Here is a 26,145-nt window from a genome sequence, read left to right on the forward strand (position 1 = left end):
TGCCCTCCGATGTGAACAATACTGAGCCAATCACTTATGCTCTTAAAAAACAGATGTATTACATGCACTGTACTACTCCTGAATACTAGAGTATCCATTTTATATCCTTTTTCCAGCAAACTTGAATCTGTCACAAGCTTTCCCTTGTTCCCTAACCCCTTTTTTCCTTTTCGGTTTCAGCTTCCCCCTTAAAATTTGTTTTCCAGATCTGTTGGTAGTTCTCTTTCTATTTCTTTTCTGTCTACTGCATTCATCATTATTCAGCTGCATTATAGCACTTAAAAAAACATCCCAGCTTCGGAAAAAAAAAAAAAAGGCAAGGAAAAAAAAAAGAAATCATTTGATTTTCATTGCCCTGGAGAGAATTAAATACCCCCAAGGAAAAATTCTGGTACATTCTCTGCACACATTTACATGCAGCCAGTGAAGTAAACATTTCCATAATTGCTCACTTCAGAACACGTTACCCAGTTCCTAGGTACAATAACTGTCAGGAGTCAATGAGGAATAAAGAATTTTCCTGAATCCTTGCACATAACCTGACTAGCATTAATAACTCCACAGTTGTACATAAGTTAAGAAATGGATTACTGCCAGGCAACAACCTTGCTCTGAACACTTTGGGCATAATGCATTCTTCAAACTACCATTAACAAAATAAATACATATTAAAAAAACCCCTACAAACTCAAGACTACTGATAACAAAGTATACTTCTCTCTCAGTTAAAAACCATATAGCCCTAACTACAGCTTTTTCTTAACCCCAGAAATTATAGTAACATATGGCTTCCATTTACTTCCAATTTTACTTGTACTGTGAGCTTCTTCAGTGAAGTTGTCTTCTATTGCTAAATGACAAAATGAATGATGAAATTCAGTTGCTATGCTAGAAAAACAAAAAACAAACAGTGGTGCCTTATCCCAAAGGAAAACTGGACTTCAGTTATGAATCATCCTTACCAGCAAATCTTGGATATCTTAAATAAAAGACTTTATGTACTTATAGAAAAGAAAACAAAACATGATCTAAAAACTTCACTAGAAAGGTCCTCCTTCTGCTCCTTATCATTAGAATCCAAGGTTAGGGAGCACACCATGCACCTTCAGTGGTTATTTAAATAGAAGTTCCCTCCTACAAGGGACACCAATGAATAGCGCTAACATCAAATCTGCTCAGTTTTTATTGCATGTTTGCAGAGCTCTTCATATTGCTGGGACCACAATGAAGAGCCCTGTAAACATGTAATAAAACCAAGCCCATTGGATGTTACAGTATTAGTAATTTTTCTACAAAATGAAAGTGTATCTGCTTTGTCATCAGACTGATTTGAAAACCTCTCACATGTTTTATGGTTACTTAATCCTTTTTTGATATTTCATCTGTAATCTGCCTAACTAGACTGTGAAATAAACTCAGCTAATTATTTTTTTTTAAATCTGACATTTTTGTTTGGTTTGGTTTTTATTTTTAATGGTTTTTCTAGACCATCAAGTTCTGGAGACAATAAAAGTGTAGCTCTGTGTGTTATAAAGTATTTATGATATTTTCAAGGAATTTTTTCACCCAGGCAGAAAATATCCTTTTAATAAGCCCTTTTTACTGCAAGAAGCTATTATTGGTGTCTTCTTTATTGTTGTTTTCATATTTTCAGCATAAACATAATGGGGAGAAAAAAGGAAGAGAAAATAAAGCAGTCAGAAGACAGATGCAGACAACAGAAATGTTATATAATCTGATAAAATGATGGATAAAATTAAAACTGGCTGTCAGGCAAAATGAAAAGCAATTTTGCTTACAATTTTCAGAGTGGCTATGGAAAAGCAGCCAAATCTATGTAATGCATGCTGTCTGTAGTTTATGAGTATACACAATAACCAAAAAGGTGCTTTGATTAGAAAGAATGCAATGATGAGCACAGCCTAAAATACCGAATAACGTACTTGAAAAAACTTCTCCTCTGAAAGCCTAGAGGAAATGTTTAAAAGCCCTATTAAAGCAGAACAATGAACTAACAGAAGAACTCATTGGTTACTTATTTGGGAAATGCAGAATAATTCCTACTAGAGACTCCATTAATTAGAACAAATCCTAACTACTGCCTGAGAGCTGCCAGAGACAAGGCTGTACTCCGTACTCTTGGATGAGCAGAAGTCTTACAGGGGTCAAAGGGACTCAGACACAAACACTGAACATTTAACCATCTAAAGATTCTGGTGCTGTTCCCTTTCAAGTTATTATGTAAATACCAGCAAAACCCAAGTAGCAGACACCAAGTAAAAGGGAACAATGCAACAGAAATAGGACTTTTTAATGAAATTTGATGAAGAGGCAGATCCGACATCACAATGAAACTCTAAGAGATTTGGTCCTACCTCCTATAAATGCCTAACGATAAAAATCCCTCTCTAAGACTATGCTTATTCTTCTCAACTAGCTGAATCCATCTGGAGGAGAAAGGGGGATAGTGAAAAACGTACAATCATCTCTCCTGCCTGGGCATAAGAGTCAAGATGAGGCTTGAAAAGTGACTTATTCTTGTTTGTCCCTCCATTTTTTTCTATGACTCAGGGACTTAACTGGCAGAACCAATCAGGATTTAATCCTTTTCTTTGATGCACAACTTGACTTATGAGGTTTTTTTCTCATCTCCTTAGAAGGACTGGCGTAACCGTGGGAGGGAAGCTCTCCTCTCTCCCCGAGTGCCTGGTGGTAGTGTTTCCCCACATCCAAAGGGTTAAATCAATCACATGATAAGGAGTTCAGGAACAGATTTATTCCACCAGGTGGGAGAGACCTTTCCTCTGCATTATGACATCATCTGCTTCCCATGATCTTTTTGAATTTTTATTTTAAAAATATCCTGCTCCTGAAAGGACATTTTGGTGTCAGCCTCAGTCTCTCTTGTGGTCTCCCTCTGGCATAGTACAGTTGTGGGTTTTTGTCTTTCAGTACAAGTTTTACAGCTTTCAGTGTGAGGGAGAAAGTCCAAAATTATGGAGTTTGAAAACCGGCCATCAGTGGTATCATACCCTAAATAGAGTTGGTCACCTCAGTGACGCAGGTCCACGCCTGGCCTGCAACAATACTGCAAATATCTGAAGAGAGGCGACTTCCTATCTCACAACACTATAATCAGCACCACAGCCAGTAACTAACACAAGCTGTATGTTTATGGTTCACAAGGCATCACATTGTTAATGAGCAGATAAAACAAGAAGAAAGGGCTGTTCTTTGTTTACAATACTCCCCTCATAAGCAACAGATGTCCTGATAGACTAGACTGCATTGGCTTTGTTGGTTGAGAACCTCCCGCTGGCCCTGGATGAGAACCAAGCATCCATACTGATTTTGTTACAATTGTCAGCTACTTTTGTTACTGCAAACCATGAACTGTTGCTGACTCATCTGTGGTCCCATGGGCATGAAGGAAATAATGTATGGAGTCATGCAGTGACTCCATGTATTGTTTTACCCCCAAGATGACTACTGCTTGCACACCCAAGAGTGCTTTCTTGTGGGGTGCCACATAGTTTCCTGACATCATCCTTCCTGGTGACTGTGTATACGAAGAAATGGCTGGCAGAATCGCATTCTTCTGATTTCTGTCAATGACACTGAATGACCTACGTATTTTTTCCCAGGACCAAGATTTAGGTGAAGATGAGCCATCCAGTGTACTGGCAATGAATCATGGTTAGTTCCCAGAGGCATAGAAAGACCACACGGACTCTTTCCACAGGGGCAAACATGCCTGAATTCTGTGGTGTTGTGCTGTGGTCCTCCTGGGTTTCTGTATTTTGGGCCATCCAGATAAAAACAATGGCCAAACAACCTTTTTGTGTTATGTCAGAGGCTCTCATGGTTAGATCTATAGACTGAAGTATAGATTACTGTTATATTCTCCTACATAATTTCATCTTTAGAGCACTTCAAAACTTCAGCTGATGAAAGGCAGAAATGCCATTACTGAACATGGTTTCATACAGGAGCATCATTGCTCTGTTTTGTCACCCACTTTGACCCTCAGACTCCTTTCAGCCATCCTTAACAGTGCTGCTCTTATCCACTAATCTTACTTAACCTGGAACCTACACATGACAGAGGACAGGTTTCCTGAGGTGCTTTACTCAAAGAACACTCCTCAGGTTAGCTCCTGAAAAGCTGGCAGGTGTCCTGTATAAAATCACCAACTGCATGAATTCAGTTTCCCTTATTTCAGCACAGTTTAGATCTGTAAGATTTGATGTTGCAGGCCCAATTTGGTGTGGGTTGTGTTTTGGCTGAAGTGTGCTGGAGGAGGAAAGAAAATGGGGAAGAAAGCAATAGTTGAGGTAGGGAATAATTGTGGAGAGTTTAAATAGCAACTGCATACTGATCCTAATTACTGCTCCCATTTTTATGAACCGTGGTAAACAGAGCTTTACAAGCTCATGAAGCTCATGTATTTGTTCTCACACAGGGCTTTTTGTCAGAATAGTCTATAAACACCTACACCTCGATGTGCCATCAAGACTTCCTCCCTTAAAACATTTTTCTCAGCCTCTTCGGTCACAGAAGCTGCGGGTGTCACACTCAGACTGTCGCTTAGAGGGGGAGGGGCATGCTCTCCTCAGATGTTCAAAATCAAGCATTCATTATGGCATATGCCATCGAGAATGACTTGTTTTTATATTCTGCTCAGTGAACCAAGATTATCTACTTCACTGAGAAGAACTATGTAGGAGACCATCTCCTTTGTTTATTCTGCTTTCAGACAGACAAAAGGCAAGTTTGATGAATGACATATGGATGCTTCAAAAAAGTTGTTAACTAGAACCATTCTATGGTTTTCCATTCCAGAGCTTCACCCTATCACTTATAACATGGCCATCCCCCACACCTCCAAAGGGAAACTCCCTTACATCTTACCCAAAAATGCTTTTCCCCCTTAAAATACAGTTGGAAGGCTAATTTTCTTGTCAGTGCAGGTTACAGCTTGTTGGTCCAGATCACATTTACAGTGGGAATTAATGTAATGCTCCCTTTTCATTTCTCCTGGCCAGCAATCACTTCATTTCTGAAGCAGAGTGCTGTGTGAGTCTGCTGTATAAAGCCATGTCTCATAAGCACTGTAGATGTCCTTGAGGCATGAGTCTGATAGTAGTCCAGGTAACTGTGAACATCACCTGAGTGAGGCACAGGATAATAATAAAGATGGCAGCAGTGCCTATACTTCCCTTGGCTGTTCTCTTTTGTTTTCATTTTTTATATTTAAAAAATAGTCAGTGTGCTCCAGCTCAAAAATAATGAAAATAAATCAATGACTTGAATTTCCTGAAGAATTTTTGAGCTTTATCTTTAACAAGATCTCAAGGAAAGACCTGTTAGTATTCTCATGTTACTACCACTCAGCAGATGAACTGCTGTCTACAGCAGGGTCCTTTCCATCACACGTACACTTGAAGTTTGGGTTGGTGATACTAATAGCACACCCTTGAACTGTGTCTCCATTCTTCAACATGACACTAAAAGTGGACTGTGGTGCTCTGGAGCCTTTTCTCAGCTCACAGTGATTGAAAGATTCTCCCCGAGGCTCTTTTTGCCTTAATATCATGCAGAATTTCTGCCTTCTCTTTCAAAAGAAAATTCCTTGTTTAACTTCTCTAGGGTCACTGTATACTGGTGCAGAAAAACAGGTGCAAGACAGGTCTCTCTCTCTCTCATGTTAAATTTCTGTTCACTTCAATTCTCCATAGATGATTCATACAATTTCTGGATCAAATTACCTGGTTTTAACTACTGACAGGATCAAATTAACAAGAAAAAATGGAATATAAAATGAAACACATTGTAATGAGGGTGTGACACACAGAAGTACTGCTACCAGACAGAAATCTGTTCCCTTGTTCAGAAAAGCACCCATAGACTCCTGTAACTTGTAGCAGGCCAGTAGTGAACAGACAAGTTCTACAGCATGAGCAATGCATTTCAAATAAACTGCACCTCTGCCTTCAGTGACTGAAAGCTGCTGTCACCTGGATTCAGGCATCAGCTAAGTTCAGAGGACACAGATGTGAAACTTCTGTTTTCTACAGAAATTAGTATTTCAAAGAGCTGACTCTAAGAAAGGACCGTCAAACTATGGAGACAACATACAACATCAACAACCAAGTTAAGCAGAAACCAGTACATTTCTGTCCTTTGCAAATCAAATACACAGACTTCACATAGCCACAGTGTGCATTAAAGCAAACATAAAATACCCAAGTTACTGGGGATCTTGCCGGCCACGGAACTGAAGCAGCATCCTGAGAAAGAGAAGTTGTTTACTTGAAAGTGAATACAACTCTCTTTCTTAGAGAGCTAAACTATCTGCATGGCATTATACCATATAATACACACATAACACAATTACTGCCCACTACTGCAAGAATCTTTGCACTGAGATCCATTCTACTCCATTGTATGCAATAAGCTTTTCTTCTTAAATCATCCTCTTCCCTTTTGATACCCAAACCATAATGCAAAATTCTGGGTAACGTCAGCAATACAGGGTCCTGAACGTCCATTATTTGTTTGTGCTCAGCCTTCCTGTGCTTCACTGCACATGCATGTTATGAACTAAGTTTCTGAACAGATATAGCTTAGGTTCCCAAATTAACCTGATTATTACATTAAGCACAAGGCCCTTTCATCAGGTATTTACTTCTTCACTTGCTCTATCAAACACCAATAAGTAAGAGTGAATAAAAGGCTGAAGAAGGCTGCCACAGTAATACCTAACTGCTGCTTCTAGAGAAAAGGTTAATCTTTGTGCATGTTGAAGTGACTACATTGAAATCCAGAGTTCTATTCCCTCATTTTGGATGCTAGTTCCGCTTTCAGCATCACTTAAAACCAAAGAGACACAATCATGTTTACTGTTTTGTCTGGTCACATTTATTTATGTCAATATTAAAATCTTATGAGTTTCATAGATTGAACTAGAGCAGTGATGAGGGTGGAAGAACAGAGGACCATTTTGTTAGCTTTCACTGCAAAGAGACACGGATCTCAGGCACCTCTGCATCCTTTCAGCTATTACGACATTTATTCAGCAATTAAAAATTTTAGCAATCACGTTATTCACTTCACCTTACTTAATATGATTTGCTGTCCTTTTGTTTCTTCCAGAGAAGGCATTTTACACATCTGCAAAATTACTTAGACTGGAGATCATTTCTAAGTCATAATGTTGTCTCAATGAGTAGCACATTATGGTCAGTAAACTAAATGTTGGTTATACTTTTATGCATACCTACTTTCAAATCATTTGAACAAATTTATACGGTATATAGATACGCAAAACAGCCAGAGTTAACAGATGTCACCCCCTAATCTTCAAAGCCTCATCCTTTACTTTGGAGTTGCAGAGATAAGTATTTGAGAGCTCAAATAAGAGACACACTTCTGAATACAATTCTATAAACAGTAGACATTTGTATAAGAGCTTGCTATACTTTTCATAAAGACAGATTCACATAAAATGTTTTCTAAAATGGAAGCTTTGATGGATAGGACCCAGTAGTGCAAATCAAATTGTAGCAAAGCACCGTTGGTGCAAATTTTATACCTCCAGATCTTACTTCTCAGACAAGTTCCACAAAGTTTAAATTCAGAGTCACAAGAATTCATTTTCTATCCTAAATACAATGATGTAAACCATCATGGGAAAAGGTGAACATGGAAACCAGTTTAGTTTTACAGCCATATGGAAATCTGTTGGGGGAATGATTGGTAGTATGTGCATGCACCATTGACTTGTTTCTCTGTAACAATATTAATTGGCATAGTATAAGGAAAAGCCTAGCTTATAATTCTAATTAAATTAGAAGGTCTGCGATGTACCAGTAATTTCATCCTGGAGTGCCATATATTCCTCTTTCCCCCCTAAGCCAAGGGGAAAAGGGCAAAGAACAGTGAGAAACGCAACACCACCGAACAAAGAACCTCCACTTCACATCCTTCATTCCTCACAGCTCTAACAGAGGATCTTCAGTAGCAGTTTCCTGCACTTTAACCGCATGATGCTATTTAAAAACAATCTTAATACGCAAGGCAGAGTTATCACTATGTCTTTTCTGTGTGTTACTTTTCCTTTTAAAATAATCTGTGCATCTTAATGCCCCAAAGTTGGAAGTGGAGCATTCCTGAATAATAATTCCCTGGTATACCATTTCACTTCATATGCAAAAGTTTCCTTCGCTGATGGCCTGGAAGACGTGGTGTAAAGCATTAGATTGTCAAAAGAATAAAGCAATGTAGAGAATGCTAATACTCAGTGAAATTACTTACCTGTGCCAGTAAAGTTAAATTCTTGTCTGAAGTTTACTGCTTTTCAGTCTGGAAATAATTTCTTTATGATTCCTCAGATTAGAGAAAACAGTGCTACTTCTGGGCACCGGACAAGACAAGACACCAGTAAGTGTGCCAGGAAGGTGTTTTAGGCAAATAAAATGTTTCAGGATCACAACCTCATGTGTATTTCACCTTAAGTAATTAAGTTCATTTTTTATTTAATTTTTAAGCATCCTTAGATCTTCCTAACCTTTCTGAGACACCGTGAGGATAAATACATCAAAGGCTTAAGGGAAAAATGTACATTGGGAACTAAAGTCCAGATAGGCAGCATTTGAGACACAGTCTCAGTATTTCTTCATCAACCACTGCAAAATGGAAGTTCAAAATTATTAAGAAAAAAAAAAAGAAAAAAAAAGAAGCTGTATCACTGTATGCCTTTCTCTGGATGAAAACATTGACATTACTAATTATCTGCACAAAGCAGAGGATTCTGACTGTAAGTAATTACTAATGAAAAGTAACAGTAACTTGTCTAACTCATCTATCCTCACCTGGTCCCCTCCAGATTCAACTATACACTCTCTGAAGCTCTGAACCTCATGTGTGTAGGTTGGCTTTTCAGGATCAGTAATTTTAAAAAGCTTAAAATCTACTCATGGCTTAACAATGGAAGAGATGAGTGGACTTCAAACATATTTTCTTCATGAGGGAGCAACGGCTTGTATTAATCTTCTTGTCAACAATCAAGTAGAAACATTTCCTCACTTTCTTCCTCAAGTCTGCATTGAATAACCCTGTCTCTTCTTTCACTTAAGAATCTCCTAAAAAACCAAATAATTATAATACAAAAGTCCTGAAAATAAGAAACAATAGTCATTGATGATCGGGTTTCTACTACTCATAAATTATTATAAAAAAATCCCACTAGACCAAACACACATAATTTCCCTTTCTATCAGTACAAGTGTCTTCTCTATTCTCAGCAAATATAATACAGAAAGGAAGAAAGGTAAAAGATTTTTAAAAATGAATGAAAACTGGAAGGTGAAGACAAGAAGTTAGAAAGACACAGCCTTGAATAATGAGGCAATGTGAAGAAGGTTAATATTCTGTGAAATTACTTACCTTTACCTGTAAAGGCAAATTCTAGCCTAAAGTTTACTGGCTTTCAGTCTGGGAATAATTTCTTTATGCTTCCTCACCCTAGAGAAAACAGTGGTAGTTCTGGTAATGCTAAGAAAGTAGGCTTAGAGAATGGGTCTAATTTTAAATATCAGGGAGGAAACAAGTCACCAAGTATGCTTTATACTGGAAATAGGAATTTCATTCTTTCCTTTTTCCTGTTCTAGCTCATAGAAAACAGTGCAGGATACAGAAGAATCATGCCACAGAACATAAGAGGACTCATTTTATGTGATCAGTTTTGTAGTTGCAAATTTTAAGGTAAAGTAACTTTATATAGCTATCTGTTTTTGAACAAATAATACGTGAGCTACATGAACTTCAAATGAACTACACAAATCTAAGCCAGGCCTGTGTTAAAAAAAAAAAAACCAAACAAAACCCAACCAAAAAATGAAACAACAGAAATAGGGAGAGAAGTAAGAAATCCTTCAGGCGTTTTCCTCAGACAGGCTTAGTGTTTCTTAAAATATGGTATGCCAGATTAAGCCCATAAATTCTGCAAAAAGAGGAATGCTACAGTCTTTACTTACACAATGATATAACATTACACATGCTATTTTAGAAGCATTTCACAAGTGTAGGTTACCTATCCATGTACAAATATAGACACTTTTTGGAGATGGACAGTTTCTTGAGGGGAAAAAAAGACTGTCCATGTTTCTCACAGATGAAATGCAACCAAAAATGCTAATTGTAAAGCACACTTTTAATTGAAACATACTATATAATTCCAGTATAACTATACTGGAATTTTAACATACAACACCTTTACGAGAAAATGTATTATACAAAAGACAACCACAGAGACCTATATTGGAACCATGTCCCTAAAGCTAATAAGCAATCTAATTAACATGCAATAACTCTTCTTTCAATCTGGTTTAACTGCTCATTGAGAAGCAGTAAGAAAGAAGATCTTTTATCTAGCATTTTAAGCAATGTATAAGAAAGAAGGAAAAAGAGGATACTATAATGAGCAACTTAGAGCCAGATAAAAGTTGCAACATCTTTTTATAGAAAAAGATGCTTGCTTAAAAATGTATCTCTTCCATCCAAAAAAAGATTCTTCCATGGGAGCAGAAGAAATGTTAAAAACCATTTTTACATTCAAAGTACAATTTCTTCACTTCCAGTGTCACCAAATGCAACTGTAATGAAAATTACAGTTATTTTTAGTCAATAGCAAAATAATAAAATTTTCTTTTTCATTTGTTTCTAAAAGATGTTGTTCTCTGCTCTTCCCATTCCCCCTCTTCACAAGTTGGCATATAGTCCTGATAAAACTATATACTTCATTAAGACAATAGCTGGCAAGCCTATAAACTATGCAAATAACATTTGGATTGCAAACCACATTTACTACACTTGGCTGATGGAAGAATGATTATTCCATGTCTCAATTCACTAAGAGCATATTGACTGCTTAAATACACAGCATTTCCTGTACCCCTAATAGCTTCCACAGTTTGGTAAACACATACCATGTATTACAGTAAAAGATTTCAAATCCAAACTTTTCTTCCACAGAGCATCCTGTACTTATACATCCTAGAATGTTATGGAAAGAAAGGGTGGAATGCTACATGCATTTTATGGCAATTGTACTGGGGTCTGCTAAAACACGTGGTCTGATTTTTAAGCTATGTAATAAGAAGCAGAATCCCAAGCCTCGATGAGTATGTTTTAGAAAGCATACATTATGCCCTCTATCGAAAATTATGTAATTTGACAGCAAAATGTAAAAGTAAGCCCATAATTACCTTAAGCGTCTGCCACACAGTCAACCCTCTGGGCTCACAAGTCAAAATATTGTGCTAGAGCTCCCAGAGAGCAGAGGTAAGAAGACAAGGGAGGGCCAGAATACGACTTTAGGGTTAAACACTACTCTGAGCTGCTTCCTCAAACCCATGACTCAAGATGTGTGGGACTGACAGCCCTCGCACACAGAACGGTTTCTCCAGCTATGGCTGGGTTATCATGGCCAGCCTCCCTCTGTGTATGGTAAAAGAGCTTGTGCTGTCAGTTACTTCTGAAACGAAGGAGTGACAAGGAAGAGTCATATCACTCTGAAACGTGGAAGTTCCGTGAGTACTACTCACGTGAAAAACAATGCATCAGCCAGTTTTTGACAATGCGCATGTGGAACAATCCACCTACTTGCATCTTAAAAGTTACGCTGCTTTTTGTGGACAGCTAAGATCCTGTGGCATTTTTCACAAGAGCAGGAGGTTTGCCACATTATTCTTGGACAGTTTCCTGTCTCCCCCTACTATGTCTCATGGGTCTTAGCTGCTGTTTTCTGCAAAGCTGGCTACATTTAATGGTATTGTAGATGGATAGTTGCAAAAAAGATTTGGAGCATAGACGATGAAAGGCTTTGTGCAATTCTTACAGGTATATAAAATATAAGGTTTCCCCCCACGCAAAGAACAATTCCGACACAGTGAACACATATTAATCAGTTACATCTGCTAGACCTGTTCATCACCTTCACAGATCCACTGACTGAGGCGCAGTTTCAAAAACATCGTATGAGAAAATGTGTGGGACTCACAGTATACAGAGATGCTCTTTGATTTCATATCCAAGCTGATGAATTTTGCAAAAGGTAGAATTTAGCCTTTAATTTGTATTGGGTCTCTTTCCATGCCCATAGAGGAGAACTGCACAAGTAATTTTTAAGCACTTCAGGCACTGTCCAATAACTGAAATGCAATGGAAAAGGCTACATGCCTCTCATGAAGCCAAGTCGGCACACACAAAGTCACCCTCAACAATATGTCAGGGTCAGCTATGCCTGCATTAACAAAAAAACATATGCTCTGTGGAATTCCACTCTTTTGTCCCACCCTATGAGGGGTAAATGTTCCTACAATTTGGGAACTTGTGATACATTCAGCGGTATCCACTATGGTATGTTCCTAAAGAAACATTATACAAAAGCTGGAGCATTCATAAAAATAATCCAAAAGTGATCAAATCAAGGATGAGATTGTTGCAATGGTTGACTGTGCAAATAACAAGATGGGCCGTAGACCTGAAATTGCAGCTATGTTCTTGGTTCCTATAAAAAGCACCATTGAGTCCAACAGAGAATGTAGAATGAAATCAAGTATTTTGAGTGAGTTTCACTCTGCTATTCTTGCTGAAGTACCCAATAGGAATAGTAGCACTACTCTGGAAATCGGAGAGGCAAAAAATGAACAAACAGTAGAAAAGTGAAGTGCAAAAGAAGGGAGAACAGACAAGAAAGAGAGAAGCAGTGGGATATTGCAGCACTACAGAAAATCATCTCCACCCTTCTCAGTCAAATGGAGAGCTGCAGGGACACCTGACTTGCTGATAGTGAAAAAGGCAACAGAAATAAAAGTAGAACTCCAGAAACCCTCAGTAAGAATGGAAAGTATAAAGATAACAAAGACAGAAAAGTAGTATCAGTAGCAAGTACACTAAATGACAAGATAAAAATCAACGACAGTGGCAGGTGGAAAGTGTCACAAAAGAGGCAGAATGTAATTTTCATAAGATAAACTGCATTATTCCATTTTCTCAGCCCTTGCTTTTCGGAGAACCCAGTATCATGTCAGACAGCGGAAGCTTTTCTACTTTCAAACTTACCTGCCATGGGAAACTGTTTGCAACTATAGGGTTAATACCACCGCCTATCACTTGTTTGGGATGTGTTATTTGGAAATAAGTTAGTTAAGCGCTGACTGCTTTTAAATGACAGAGTGATGGAAAGGCAGAGATCAGGGCGCCAAGTTGAAGAATCCTGAAAGCAACAGAATGAGAATTTGAACTCACTAGTAGAAATCCTGCCCTCAATGAACATAATAATGACCTTTCCACTGGTTTTAGTGAAGCAAGGGTTATAGACAACAACCTGTGGACAAAAATTGAAGAACATTCTCCAGCAGGCTACATACAGATGCCTAGCGAAGAAAAGATTGTCCTGCAATACACAATATTCTAATCATAACATGACAGAAAAAGCAAATATTAAACCTGTTTTAAGTATTTCAAAGGCAGTTTAGAAGAGTAATTAGAATCACACATAAACCTATGGTTATTGACATATTAAAATAGTTCAGGACAAAGATGTGTTGCTTAGAAACTGAATTTACAGGAAAGATTGAACATAGTGTTTTGCAAAACTCCAAGAATGACTCCTGGCCACGAACTGAAGTCAGATAACAACAAGAAGAAATAAACACATACACGTGAAAAATTACTGATGTTAATTAATGTGTTAACAGTAAAACTGATGTGTTATGCATTCATGCTGAAGCCTGCATTTGTCAGAGAAAGGTGAATGAGCAACTGCCATTTCATTTCCCCATGCTTTGCTTTTTCAGCTGGTAGAAGGCTTGCAAAGTACTTGAAAAACTTGACCCTTCTCCAGCCTCCCCCGCATGAGTCACCCAACCTTCCTTCAGTCATTAGGCTGCACTTCCTGCTGGGATCCAGCAGTAAAACAAACGAGACACACCAGTTCTGGTCACAGTGAGGGAGGTAATAAACCAGTGACAGGTATTTTTATGAAATTTAAAAGTAATTTCCATATATTATATATATCACATTATAAACACCAATCCATGGCATTATCTTACATAGAACTCTATTTCAAAAGACATTTTGAGGTGTTTCAGTCCGTTCCCTGTCCTGAAAACATACTTTCCTTGTTTTTACATAAAGGCAAAATAATTTATGGCATTTTATGTGCTTCAGAAATATTACAGACAAAAATATTAAATCACTTTACTTGTACATGTATAAAAACTTGATTTTGTTATCACTGTTAAGAGTAAATTTAAACCAAAATTTCACAGATGAAGTCCCTGCATTTCATGCTGTTATTAAATCCATAACAAATACTCTTTGACAAGTTTGAATTTTTTAGAAGTCAGCTGCTAGTTCACCTTTTCTAGTTTGCTTCAATGACAACTCTCATGTCTACCGTGTCTTTAATATACCCACATTTCTGGGTAAATCCCACTTTCCTCCCCAGAAAATAAATCCCAAATGAAGCATCCACTGAGAGAAGTGATCACACTTAGTCAGCCAAATTTAATAACAAATTTACCCTTTTCTGTCCACAGATCCTCCTGATATTTTATTTCCAAACTTGCCTACAACTACACTAACTGCAAAAAGGACTGCTGTCCCCATAAACTCCTTGGGTTCATTCCACAGTGCACACAAGAGATTCGTCCCTTTAAACTTCAAGGAGTTCCCATTGCAGCGTAGAAGAGAAAAATTCAGAGATTATGGAATAATCATCTCCAAATCGATCAATTTCCCCCTGAAGGTAAAAAACTGAAAGAAAGAAAAAAGTTGAACAGTTCCAGCTTGCCTTCTTGAAGGGAAAGTACCCCCAGGGCATGTTGTAGAATGATCCCGATCTCTTGCTCCTGATGCTTATTAAGAGGTCATAGATCTCAGTTACACTACAGCATTCCCAAATGATATCCCCAGCTAAGGACTATGACCTCTTAGTATAAGTACAGGGATATAAAATTAGGAATATGAAGGGTTCACACTGAGAAAGAGTTTGCCTCAACTCTCAGTCATTTTGGAAGAACGGCTGGAATTAATGGCATATTTGGTGTCATGTAAAAGACAGAGGAGCTTTAGTAAAATGGACTGCAGGTTCCAGTGTTGTCCACAGAGGCAGCACTCCGTGCCAGGGCTAAATTTCTATCTGAACATCACACTGGATTTCCACAACAGAGTATCTAATACAAAAGGTGTCTTTCTCAAAAGGCACAAAGTATAGTTCAGAACACTTTGGGTGAATTAAAATATGTTTTCTCTTTGTCTTAACCCAATTCCTTCTGCGTATGGAAGCAGAAGTGACTTTGAACCACCCCAGACAGGAAATTATGCCAAGACCAGGCAGGGACTGGAATGTTTTTAAAGACCTTTCTCCTCCAACTACTCTCTTTTTTTTTTTTCCATGAAAAGTGGGTTTTTTAGACCCTTCAGATGATGTTTGAAAGGATAAACAAAGCCCACACAGGTGGTATGTTAGTGAACTACCACATCGCCCAGAAGCCTTAAAACCCTACAGCTGACTGTATAAACATGAATTAAGGTTTTTCTACAACTGTATTAAGCAAAGTGTTAAAGAGCTGTGGGGCATTTTGTTACATTTGGTTTTCAAGCTATGAATTTACTGCTGAACATATAAGTAATGATAATCTGTTGTACCTCCCATTCTGTTCATTTCTAAATGGTAATTAAAGCAAGCACCAATAATAAAACCAGCAAGTATTTCAAGAAAATTATTTTAGAAGGTGCAGGAAATTCACCACTTAAAAAGAACAATTTGTCATGGCAACAAGATCCATTTTGCAATACACTGACAATATATTATATATATTCCAGTAAAATAGAGGCATAAAATAAACAACAGGTATTTATTTACTCCACAGTAGTTGATTCTCTGAAACACTGTAGTCAATATGGACTGTAGGTGTATATATATGCATACATGCAAGACAATCATCATTTTATTTTTAATAGTGTGTCTGTTGGAATCATACACATGAATTCCCATGTACTGAAAAAAGGTCAGGGTAGCTACGACCCTGTATCAGCAGCAGCTTTACAATTCAAAGTCTGTATTACTGAGGACTGTGAAAAGCAAGACAAGCTTGGCCACAGGATCTATATTGATTACAACAGTAATTGGAAGGAACATAGTTATCATAGGGTAAGTAATGACTATTTTTTCTTCTTCACATATGTGCCAGTGTTGATGATTCCCCTTGCCCCCTCCCTTCCCTTCCCTGCAGGCAACCATCTTTCCTGAACAATGAGAATTAGGAATTTCAGCTGCATAGATCAAATAGTGATTATAGTACTGCTCTCCCAAAACTGGAACGAGCACTGGCAGTTACGTTCTGCACAGAATGCCTGATAAAGGTCAATGGATTACCTCATGTCATCACCTGGCAGATCTCAGAAACTGGACCCTCTTCTGAAACAGGCAGGAGATGTCACTTGAACACTCAGAGAGCAAAGTTAATATTCAATGGGAAAGTCACAGTACCCAAACAGTAATGCAGAGAGATGCCCTGTACTGCCCATTTGGAAATGTTCTGTGAGGAAACGGCTTGACCTTTAGAACACCCAGCAGTGGCTATAAATAAATGGAACAACAGACTGTCAATGTAATAAGCAAAGTTCTGGATCTAGCTAGGGCAGATTTTCAACAGAGTGCCAGGAAGGCACTTGAACCAACTCTGAAGAAGCTAGGGAGCTACTCCCTACTCTCTACAACTACCTGAAAGGAGGTTGTAGCCAGATGGGGGTCAGCCTCTTCTCCCAGGCAACCAGGGATAAGACAAGAGGAAATGGCCTGAAGCTGTTCAAGGGGAGGTTCAGGTTGGAAAACAGGAAGAATTACTTCACTGAAAGTGAAAAGCATTAGAAGGGGCTGCCCAGGGAAGTGGTGGAGTCACCATCCCTGTAAGTATTCAAGAAATGACTGAATGTGGCACTTAGTGTTATGGTTTAGTTGACATCGTGGTGTTCGGTCAAAGGCTGGACTCGATAATCTCGGAGGCCATTTCCAACCTTAATGACTCTATGATTCTAAAACAGACTGTAGGCGACAGACACATGATGTCTTTTAATGCACTGCCAAACAGTGTACTGTTGTCCTCAGTATTCACTTATATCTTCAGTGAAAGAGTATTTACTTGGGAACCTTTGAGCAAAAGCTTGGTTCAAGTGTGAGATTGCCAAGTTCCAGGATGACAGGATTCATGTTCCAGACAGGAATAGATACTTTGGGTGCGTAAGAGCACTTTGGACAAACTCTGCTGCCATACTCCATTTGCCCAGTAAGGCACAAAGAGCTGCAAGATGAGCCCTGAGAGCTCCATATATGATGCTAGATTATTTAAATGTGAAAGACAGCACACAGCAGAGAGACAGTTCTACCAGGAATTAGATCTGGTAACCCCTGCACTGGGGTTGCCTACACCAAATCCCTTTGCCAATGAGAGAACTACAGTCTCCAATTGAGCACTTTTGCTGCAGACCAATACTTCCTGGGCTGGCAAGGAGGTGTCTCTGTCCATGGTACTCAGCAAGGCAATGGTGCCCTCACCCATGCAGGGACACTGGATCAGATCCAGTATCTTGCCATTATGTTGGGAGTTCAGGTTCACATGGTGTGAAATCCTTGGTGGACACATGGAGTAGATAAGCCAAACAAAACTATCCTTGCTAGTATGTGCTAAGAAAATCACCAACCTTTTTTAGTGATGGAAAATCAGGCTAGAATAAGAGGAAAATAAGAAAAAATCAGGAAAAAAATTATCAATGAAAGATATACAGGAAGCATTCAAACCTCCTTAGAAGACATTGCTTGCTTCCTCTCCCACCTCCAAACAGAGCAGGAGTTCTGGCACAATTAATGCTTGTGAACAGGTTTATTACAGGGGTTCCCCAAGTCAAGAATAACAGTTCCATAACACAGATCATCAGCTGCTTTCATTTACAAGAGGTCACTGACAGACAACTCAGGAAGTGCAACAGGCTGCTTTTAAAACACCCAGGAGGTGAAGATCTATTGGTTTTATGACTGATTAACAATCTCAACAGCAGAGTTTAATGGTTTCAAAGCAAAAGGGGAGGGGTTTATGCCTGTGTTGGCTGTTCATCATGGATCTATTGTCTCCTAAAGATAAAGCACACAGGTTTTGAAGAAGAGCAAGAAGGCTATGCAGTCTACTTTCACAGCTTCCAGTTCCACCCTATAAAAGTTCCCTCCATGTCTGAGCATGTCTGTAGGAGCTACCTACAGAAGTATTTTTTCAGAATTTTGATATGAAAATCTAAGAACACAACCATCAAGACCTTCCTCTATTCTCCATAGGAGCATGCAGTTCTGCACATGAACTTCTGTATAGTGTTGACCATTCAGTAATGCATATAAATCTTCCATCCAAGTCAACTGACAGGCTTTACATTGCCCTCTGAATTCAAAATTATGATCTTTGGACACAGAGACTGTAGTTACCACTCTATCCCCCTTTTTCCGCAAATATCAAGGATTTGCCGATATGGATTCTGGGCCACATAATCCTGAAAGGATGCGAGTCAGCAACTTGCAAATTCAAAGAAGCACATTGAACTACCATTTGTGTTGTCTGGGACAAGAAACTGGAGGTGAGGGTCTGCTTTCCACTGTCTGTCAAACAGAATGCCATTTTGTGGAAAGGACGTCAGAAGTTTGTGGTCCAAAGCAAACAGAAAAGTAGAAGCATGTGTCTAATACAGCAACTAGGAAGCCCTCTAAAGAAAAAGAGAGGCCTGAGCTCAAGTCCCCAGTTCAAACACTGTTTGCCTTTCATTCAATAACTGTTTAATGTAAAATCCATATGCAGTCCTTGGTGCAAGAACTCTCAAGAGAAACAGGGTGGCTCTCTCAAGTGAAGTAACTGTACTTGGCAAACAGTGCTTGGCAGTGTGCCACCAACTGCAATGAGGCAGATGAATATGCTTTTGGTGCATCATATATTTAACTTCTTAGGGCCCTTGTCCTCAGAAGCACCTTTATCAAGCTCAGATTTTTCTCTGTACTGCAGAAATGACCAAGGACCCTTGTCCTGTATCTTTTCTCCACACACATAGTGGAAAACTGAAAAAATAATGGCTAGAAATGAAATATATTTGGCCAGTTCTAGGATTCTTTTGCTGGTAGGAAGAGCAATTCTATCTGGGATATCAAAGCATGGTAACACCAAGTGTTCACAAGATTTATCTTGTAGTCTCACTATGCACAGCATACAACCTTTGGGACAAAATTCCCTGGAAATTTTTTAAGTCTTCTAGTGAAGGGATGGTCCTGGCATTACCAGCTCATTCAGAAAGATGAAAGATTTCTGGGCACGAGGAAGAAGAGAAAAGAGGAAAGAGAAGGAAACCATTACAGTGGAATCTCTATTACTTCCTGTTTGGTAAGCCCATGATCACTCGTAGTGAATGCTGTCTCTGAAGCTGTCAGGTAGTACAAGCTCTTATTTCTAGACATGCAAGAAGGTGTTTCTCAACCACACAGGATGATGAAGATATCCATGAAAATTAATTTTGGTCATAGTCAGAAACACAGAAATACTGACTTAGCCAGGAGTTCCCAGCCTTGTGATACTCCAGGGCTGATGGAGAGCGGCACTCAGAACAATGGGCCCCTAATACATCTGATGGAATTCTTTTCAGATGGCATATGAGAGGAATCTCTGAACAGGGCTAAAGGGCATGACTGCATCCCTTCATTGGCAGGGGACACGCAGTGATAACCAGTAACCTTTTCAACATCAGAAACAGCTTAGGGGATAACAGGAATGGCTATCAGCTCTACCTGACATACTTACTCAACCTGTCAGAGCTCTAGAACTAAGCTAGAGCCCAAAGCATAAAATTAAGTTTACCTAATCACTTAGAGGTAAAATAAATATCCCCAGTGAAGAAATACCTCATGTCTTTTACCTCAAAACACCCTTAGCCTTAAAGCCAGGACTGCACAGGATTCAGTAGTCCGCTTTCAAGCAAATTTTACAGCCTGTAATGCCAACAAGGCTAGTAGGGAAGTCCTGTAACATGCACTAGGTCTACTGACATTCAGGTGGAAATGGCAGTCTTGTGTGCTAGGATGTCCACTGTATTCAGCAACTCTGCCAACTAGACTGGTATGTTCGCTGCAAGTATGATGCTCATTTTTCTAGTATTACTCTGGTTATAGCTGAGATTTCTGATGCCAAAGTGATCTACAGGATATTGAAGAGAACCAAGCTTGAGTTGAACACCTCTGAACACAGAGCCAGCCAGTGGAGAGGCATATACATGTCTCACATATACACGGGAGACTTCTTAAAGTAGGATCTCTGAGGGCTGAAAGGTGAAATAAACAGTGCAGGGAAAAGAGATTATAACTCATGCTGGAGACAATTAGGAAAAGTGCCAGACAAATTGTGCCCTACCAACAGCATATATGGCAGCAATGCAAAAGGTTAAGTTGCTTTTTCTGTTGGCAGAAGGAGAGAAGGTGCAGTTGAGGGTTTATCAGTAGTGCACCATATTTGATCCTGCATCTATGTTCCTATAGTGAGATCCAAACTGACATATACTAGAAAGGTATCAGGTTCATAGCCATGCTAATTGGACCCTTTGCTTACACACACAACATAGAGGATGACAATGTGCAAGTGGCTTGAGTTATTAAACGAAATGCTGCAGGAAGAATAAAAAGCATTAACATCAGACAGAATCACTACTAAATCCATATTTTTATTGCCAGTCTTCTGTAATGGCTAAATTAATATAGTTCAGTATCTTATCTGTCCTTGGTTACAAGTATTGCAAAGCATTTTTTGGACTTTTCCCCCCATTTATCCATTATCTGTATTCCACAAACATCACAGGAATTGTCAGCAATTAACATAAATAAATCATCACCTTTTCAGAGAAAGCTTCAGTACAAGAATTTCAGAAGATAGCAAAAAATATTACTAAATAGCTCATGAAGGGCCTGTTCCATCCCCCACTGAAGTCAATGGGAATCTTTTCATTGACTTCAATGGATACTGGATCAGACCCAAATTGAAAAGATCAATAGCGCACACATTAGGATAAAAGAGTAACTATGCCCTCCTCTAGAAAAAAGAACATGAGTTCAATTCAAACAACAGATTACAGAAAGGAACCAGTTGGGGAGAATTTTTTTCTCCTCCTTTGAAAAAACCTGCAAGAGAACAGTAATTCAAGAACCTGAGAGCTAAATCTCACAGAGTTGTAACTCTCATCTTCCACTATCCTCTGAATAGGTGGGGGTGACTGACACTTTGAGAGATTGGGAGCACTGTTTAATAAACCAGATAAACCAGCTCCTTTCTCCCCATTCCTATCTTTGGTTGAGAGTATAGAATGAAGATTCAATAAAGCAATTTTACTCCTTCCACTGAACTTCAAAAATTCAGAGAAACACATCTGATAATTTCAAATGCAAAAACTAGAAGTCAGTATCAATATGAGAATAAAAAGTGTCTAGCCACATTCTCAGGTATATTACAAGATTGGCAGAACTAGGGACTGTCAAGGCAGTATGACACTCAAATCTCATGTTTGATATTCGGGGTTTTACTAAAGGGTTGTCTTAAGCCATTGTTTTGCCATCCTGTTTGTTGAAAATGACCATACAACTGGATCAACATATGCAATTCATAAATACTTGAAGCACAGTACCCTGTTGCACCTCACAGAGCACCTCAGCGAAGCTGAGTAAAATCCAGACAAGCTGGATGGCTCAGCCATCTGAAAAATCAGGGTTTGGAGGGCTTCACAACTCAAATGTGAACTTTAGAAGCTGACAGCTCTGGTGTTTTTACATAATGGACATCTTGGGCAACTCTTCCATACCTGAGATGAGACACAGATTGGAAAAATCTTACATCATGATAAGACGACACGGTCTGCGCTCCTCCACAGAGTTGATCCAAATAACAGAACAGAGTAGAAAAAGTAAATTTTGTAAACCTCTTGGTTTTCATTAGCAACTTAGTGACAGATATATTTGTAGACATATTAGTAGACATCACAGGGTGTCTCCTAATTTCTGGGACTGAGACTCCTCCAAAAGGAGGTAACCAGAGAAATTATGTAACACCCTGTTGCATTAGAAGACTGTGAGGAGCAAGGGAGGGTGCAACCAGCACACATTTTTAAAAACCTTTTGAGCATAGTACCCAAAGGCACTTCCGGAAGTCCAAGAGAAAGAGTCCAAAGAGCTTACCTAAAATGCTAAAAGCAAACTTTGTTTTTGTCAAATATATACTGGGTTTCAGAAAAGAAAGGGAAGCTACATGTCTGTCAACTGTTTGTCACTGATTAATTAAAAATAATTTAAACCAATGAGGTTTTCTTAAATGTTGTATTCTTAGTGTGAGGTCATACACACACCTTAGGATCTTGCATCGAATTTACCTCACTAACTACCTGTTTAGCATTTTTCTGCTTAAGAAATTCTCAACTCCAGCCATGCCATTCAGGCCCCCTTCTCAACTCTAAGGGTGTATTTAGGTCATTTATAATTAGAAACAGAGGACAGTTGGCTTTTTGTCAACTTTGTACTCCAGAAGGGTGTGCAATTTCAGATTTTGTTCACTTCATTAGCTTTCAAAAAGTCTGATCTCTACCCATTCATTATCACAAGTTTCCTTGAAAGAGAGGTAAAGGTATTTTTAGGAACTTAAACAATTTCCTTCAAGATTCATTTTCATTTCCCCATCCTCTGCTATCATAAATATATTCCTACCTTCACACATGCACCCCAACTTGACTAATCCAGGGTACTTATTTTCACTCTCATTTAGCAACACTGCTCTCAGCCAGAACTGCTGTGTTCAGGAGCAGTGCTCTGGGATTCTTCCTACTTACTGCTCCCCCCCCCCCTGCTTTTCTTCAGTTTCTCAATCCAACTGTGCAAGCACTGTTCAGTGCATTCTGCTTGCAGCTTTAAAGCGGAGAAAACACTTGGTAGAAAGGGGCAGCAACTAGCTAACCAGAAAGGAGAAATGGTTGTATCAGATCAAGGTAAAAAAATCACAGGGATGAATAAATGGGATCCAACACAGTAAAGGGGAGTTCCAGGGGACTGGGGCAGGGGGAGCGCTTTCCAGGAGAGGGAAGGAAGAGATAAGCTGAAGCCACTAATTTTTCAACACAGAAAGAGCAAAAGAAAGAAGAGAGGCATGAAGAAAATGAGAGAAAAACATCCAAATTATTGAAGTCAGGAGATAATATCCCTACTGCCAGAAACCATGAGCACTGTAGAAAAGTACAAGCTAGAGTTTGTAAGAGTGATTAGAAAATGACAGAACTGATTGTATCTTAAGTCAGAAAAACATTTTACAGGCAAGAAAAGCAAAGCATTATATTAATAAAAGCAAACACTTCTTGCTGCAGCAGATTTTCAATTCCATAATTTGAAGGATTAAAATCACTTGACAAATTCACATTACTTCCTCAACTTTCCTTCTCCTGCCCTCTTATTCTGCTCACTTCTCACACTTTGTCCTCAAGAGCAGTACTGCTATCTGACTTTTATGTCATTCTGACAGGGCTTAGCCTATGAATCCATTGGAACCAAAGCTAACTCAGAAAGCTTTCCAAACATGAGCACATACACACTTTCTAAAAGCATTCGCAAATAGGAAGGATGGCTTTCCTTACTTAAGGAAAAAGCCATAATAAAGAAAGGTTTTAACATAACTGCACTACACAATAAATACATTTTACACTGTAGAGGTTAAACCAAAAGTAATATCTACTAAAAAAATATAAATGCCTTTCTGTTGATACCAAGTCTGTTTGGATCTACAGTGTGTACCATCAGAAGACCTATTAAATTTAGAGGGCAAAACTACTTCAGCAGATTTCATGTGGTTTTCTCAGTGAGGGGGCTGTCTACAATAATTTCGAAGAGGAATCTGGGAGGTCTACAGGTCCATTCACCCAGCTCTATTCAATTCAGTAGTATCTGATCAGCTCTCAGTTCTGCTCCTTGACTGAACCTGAGATTTTATTTTCCCCTCTAACAGTTTGTTTTACTCCTCTCAACTTTCAAGTAGAGATTACTGTACAGTCATTTGTAGTTAACAGATGAGACTAGCACAACATCCAGCTCAGATCTGCAACATGCCATTGTGCAAATTCATTTGTTATGTGACATTACGATACCTAAACCCAACTTACAAATACCCTCTGCATTCACAAGTGACTTAGGAATATACACATAGAAGCAAAGTATGGAAAACTGTACAGTATGAATCTAGAAAATACTCCCAGCAGCAATATCCTTTGGTATTAAGGAAATTTATAATGATCCATTTACAGTATAATCCTGTCCCAAAATCTGTTTATAAAGGTCTCACCCAAGCATTCAGCAATAAAATAACTGAGGAAGGAAGAAGGAGATCAGAAGCAGAGGACGGGAATCAGAAACAGAACAGTGCACAAAGCCACAAAGTGATAAGTATTGTTTACCTGTCAGTTGACATTGACTAATCTTGTGTTCTGTGATATCGCTCAGTGACTCAAACACCTGGAGGCAGCTGTCACAGCTGTGCACAGCTTCTTCTTCTAACTCCTCCCCTTCATCCGGCCTTTTCTTACAGTCTAGCACATCTCCATCTTCTGTCTTGTCTTCTAGTTTACAGTTAGAGTCTGAAAGAAAATCAAGACCATGATGTCAGGCATCTAAGAAGAGAATATTTAAAAAGGAAAAGAAAAAAAAAAAAAACAAAATAGGTTCTTGTGGTAATGATGAGAAGAAAAATACTTGGCATGAGCCTGCAGCACACTGTAGATTTTATTGCTAAATAAGCAAAGGAGGCTTTTTTTAATTAATTTTTTTCTAATCTCAATGAAAAGAGAATTTCCCTTCTACTCCCACAAACACAGCTCCATTTCTCACTTAAGCTATTCTTCCATGCTTCAGTGTTAGGTTTGTCAATTTTATCACAGCTATTGAAGCTGCTTTGATCATAGTAAGAAAGGATAAACCACCTATGCAATTAGTTTTTCAATGAAAAGAAAAATCAAATCAATAAGTGTGCAGGAACTTCTTTTCTCTGTTAACTACAGCGTTTCACAGGAAATTACCAGAATTAAGAGACTAACAAATTTCATTTACATAAACATGAAATTAATCTTTATTTTACAACCCACTCCAATACTCCATCACCACACTATTTGACGCACAAAGCCCTGGAAAGCTTATACCCTGGGTCAAAATGCTACACATGCTTTGAACTTGTGTATGACTTAAAAAAAAAGATCAAGCTCCTGTGTTCACCAGATCTTGGAAAACTGGAAACTAATTATTGTAAAACCTAAAGAGTCCACAAGGAAAGCTTTGTCTGTTTGACATGCTAACAGGCATTCTGGGGATAACAGGATAGTTCCAGCCTCAGATCAGCAGCCCTGAGCCCAGTTGAAGCTTCTAAACTGGAAGAAGTATGCAGTCTCACCACCACGCCCTATGCAGAGACACCACAGAGCTCGCTGCACTGCCTTGGTTCTGCAGATGACCAGCACAGTGCGATAAGGCGTACTCTAGAACTTTTCCTCCTCTGAGGAGGAGCGGAGTAGCTTTAACTACTCCTGACTTTTTGCCCACTTTACTAAAAGCTTCCTTCAAAAGACAGAAATAAAACAATCTGTCTTCCCTAATAAAGCAAGCTGGCACTTAACTTTGTTTTTCCTTGGGAACCACAGTACAACAAGTGAAATGAAGAAGAAAAATGGTTATGTACATTCCAGCAAAAGGAATGCAAGTGTTTCACCACTTTTCCCTTTTCTGCTTTGGCTGCCTCATTTTCCTTTTAGATATTTGAGAGAGCTGAGACTGAAATAAGTCATTTTAGAAAACAGGGACAAACTCACATAATAACAGGAGATTGTGCAAGTACATTTTAAGATGTTGTGCTCTTTAGCCAAGTGGGTGACTAACCAGGAGTAGGTTTCTTGGCCAGGGGAACAAAGAGGTGGTATCCGTGAACCCACCTTATTTGGCATTTCAATTGATTAGGATCACGCACAACTCCTTGGAAGGAAAGAAACTAAAAC

At 38.8% G+C, this 26,145-nt stretch overlaps 1 protein-coding gene across 13 annotated transcripts in view; it reads right to left on the reverse strand.

Moving 5' to 3' along the window:
* Positions 1–26,145, reverse strand: part of ZNF521 (zinc finger protein 521) — a 232,552-nt gene that overhangs the window by 183,504 nt on the left and 22,903 nt on the right. For all 13 annotated transcript variants that reach the window (XM_027715888.2, XM_027715886.2, XM_039382141.1 and 10 more), the window contains one exon: positions 24,562–24,741. In XM_027715888.2, the coding sequence (XP_027571689.1) occupies positions 24,562–24,741 (180 nt within the window). The remainder of the gene's footprint in view (positions 1–24,561; positions 24,742–26,145) is intronic.

Source organism: Pipra filicauda, unplaced genomic scaffold (genome assembly GCF_003945595.2).
Source record: "Pipra filicauda isolate LSUMZ 115617 unplaced genomic scaffold, ASM394559v2 scaffold259_size1095435_pilon, whole genome shotgun sequence".
In the NCBI taxonomy this organism is placed as follows: domain Eukaryota; kingdom Metazoa; phylum Chordata; class Aves; order Passeriformes; family Pipridae; genus Pipra; species Pipra filicauda.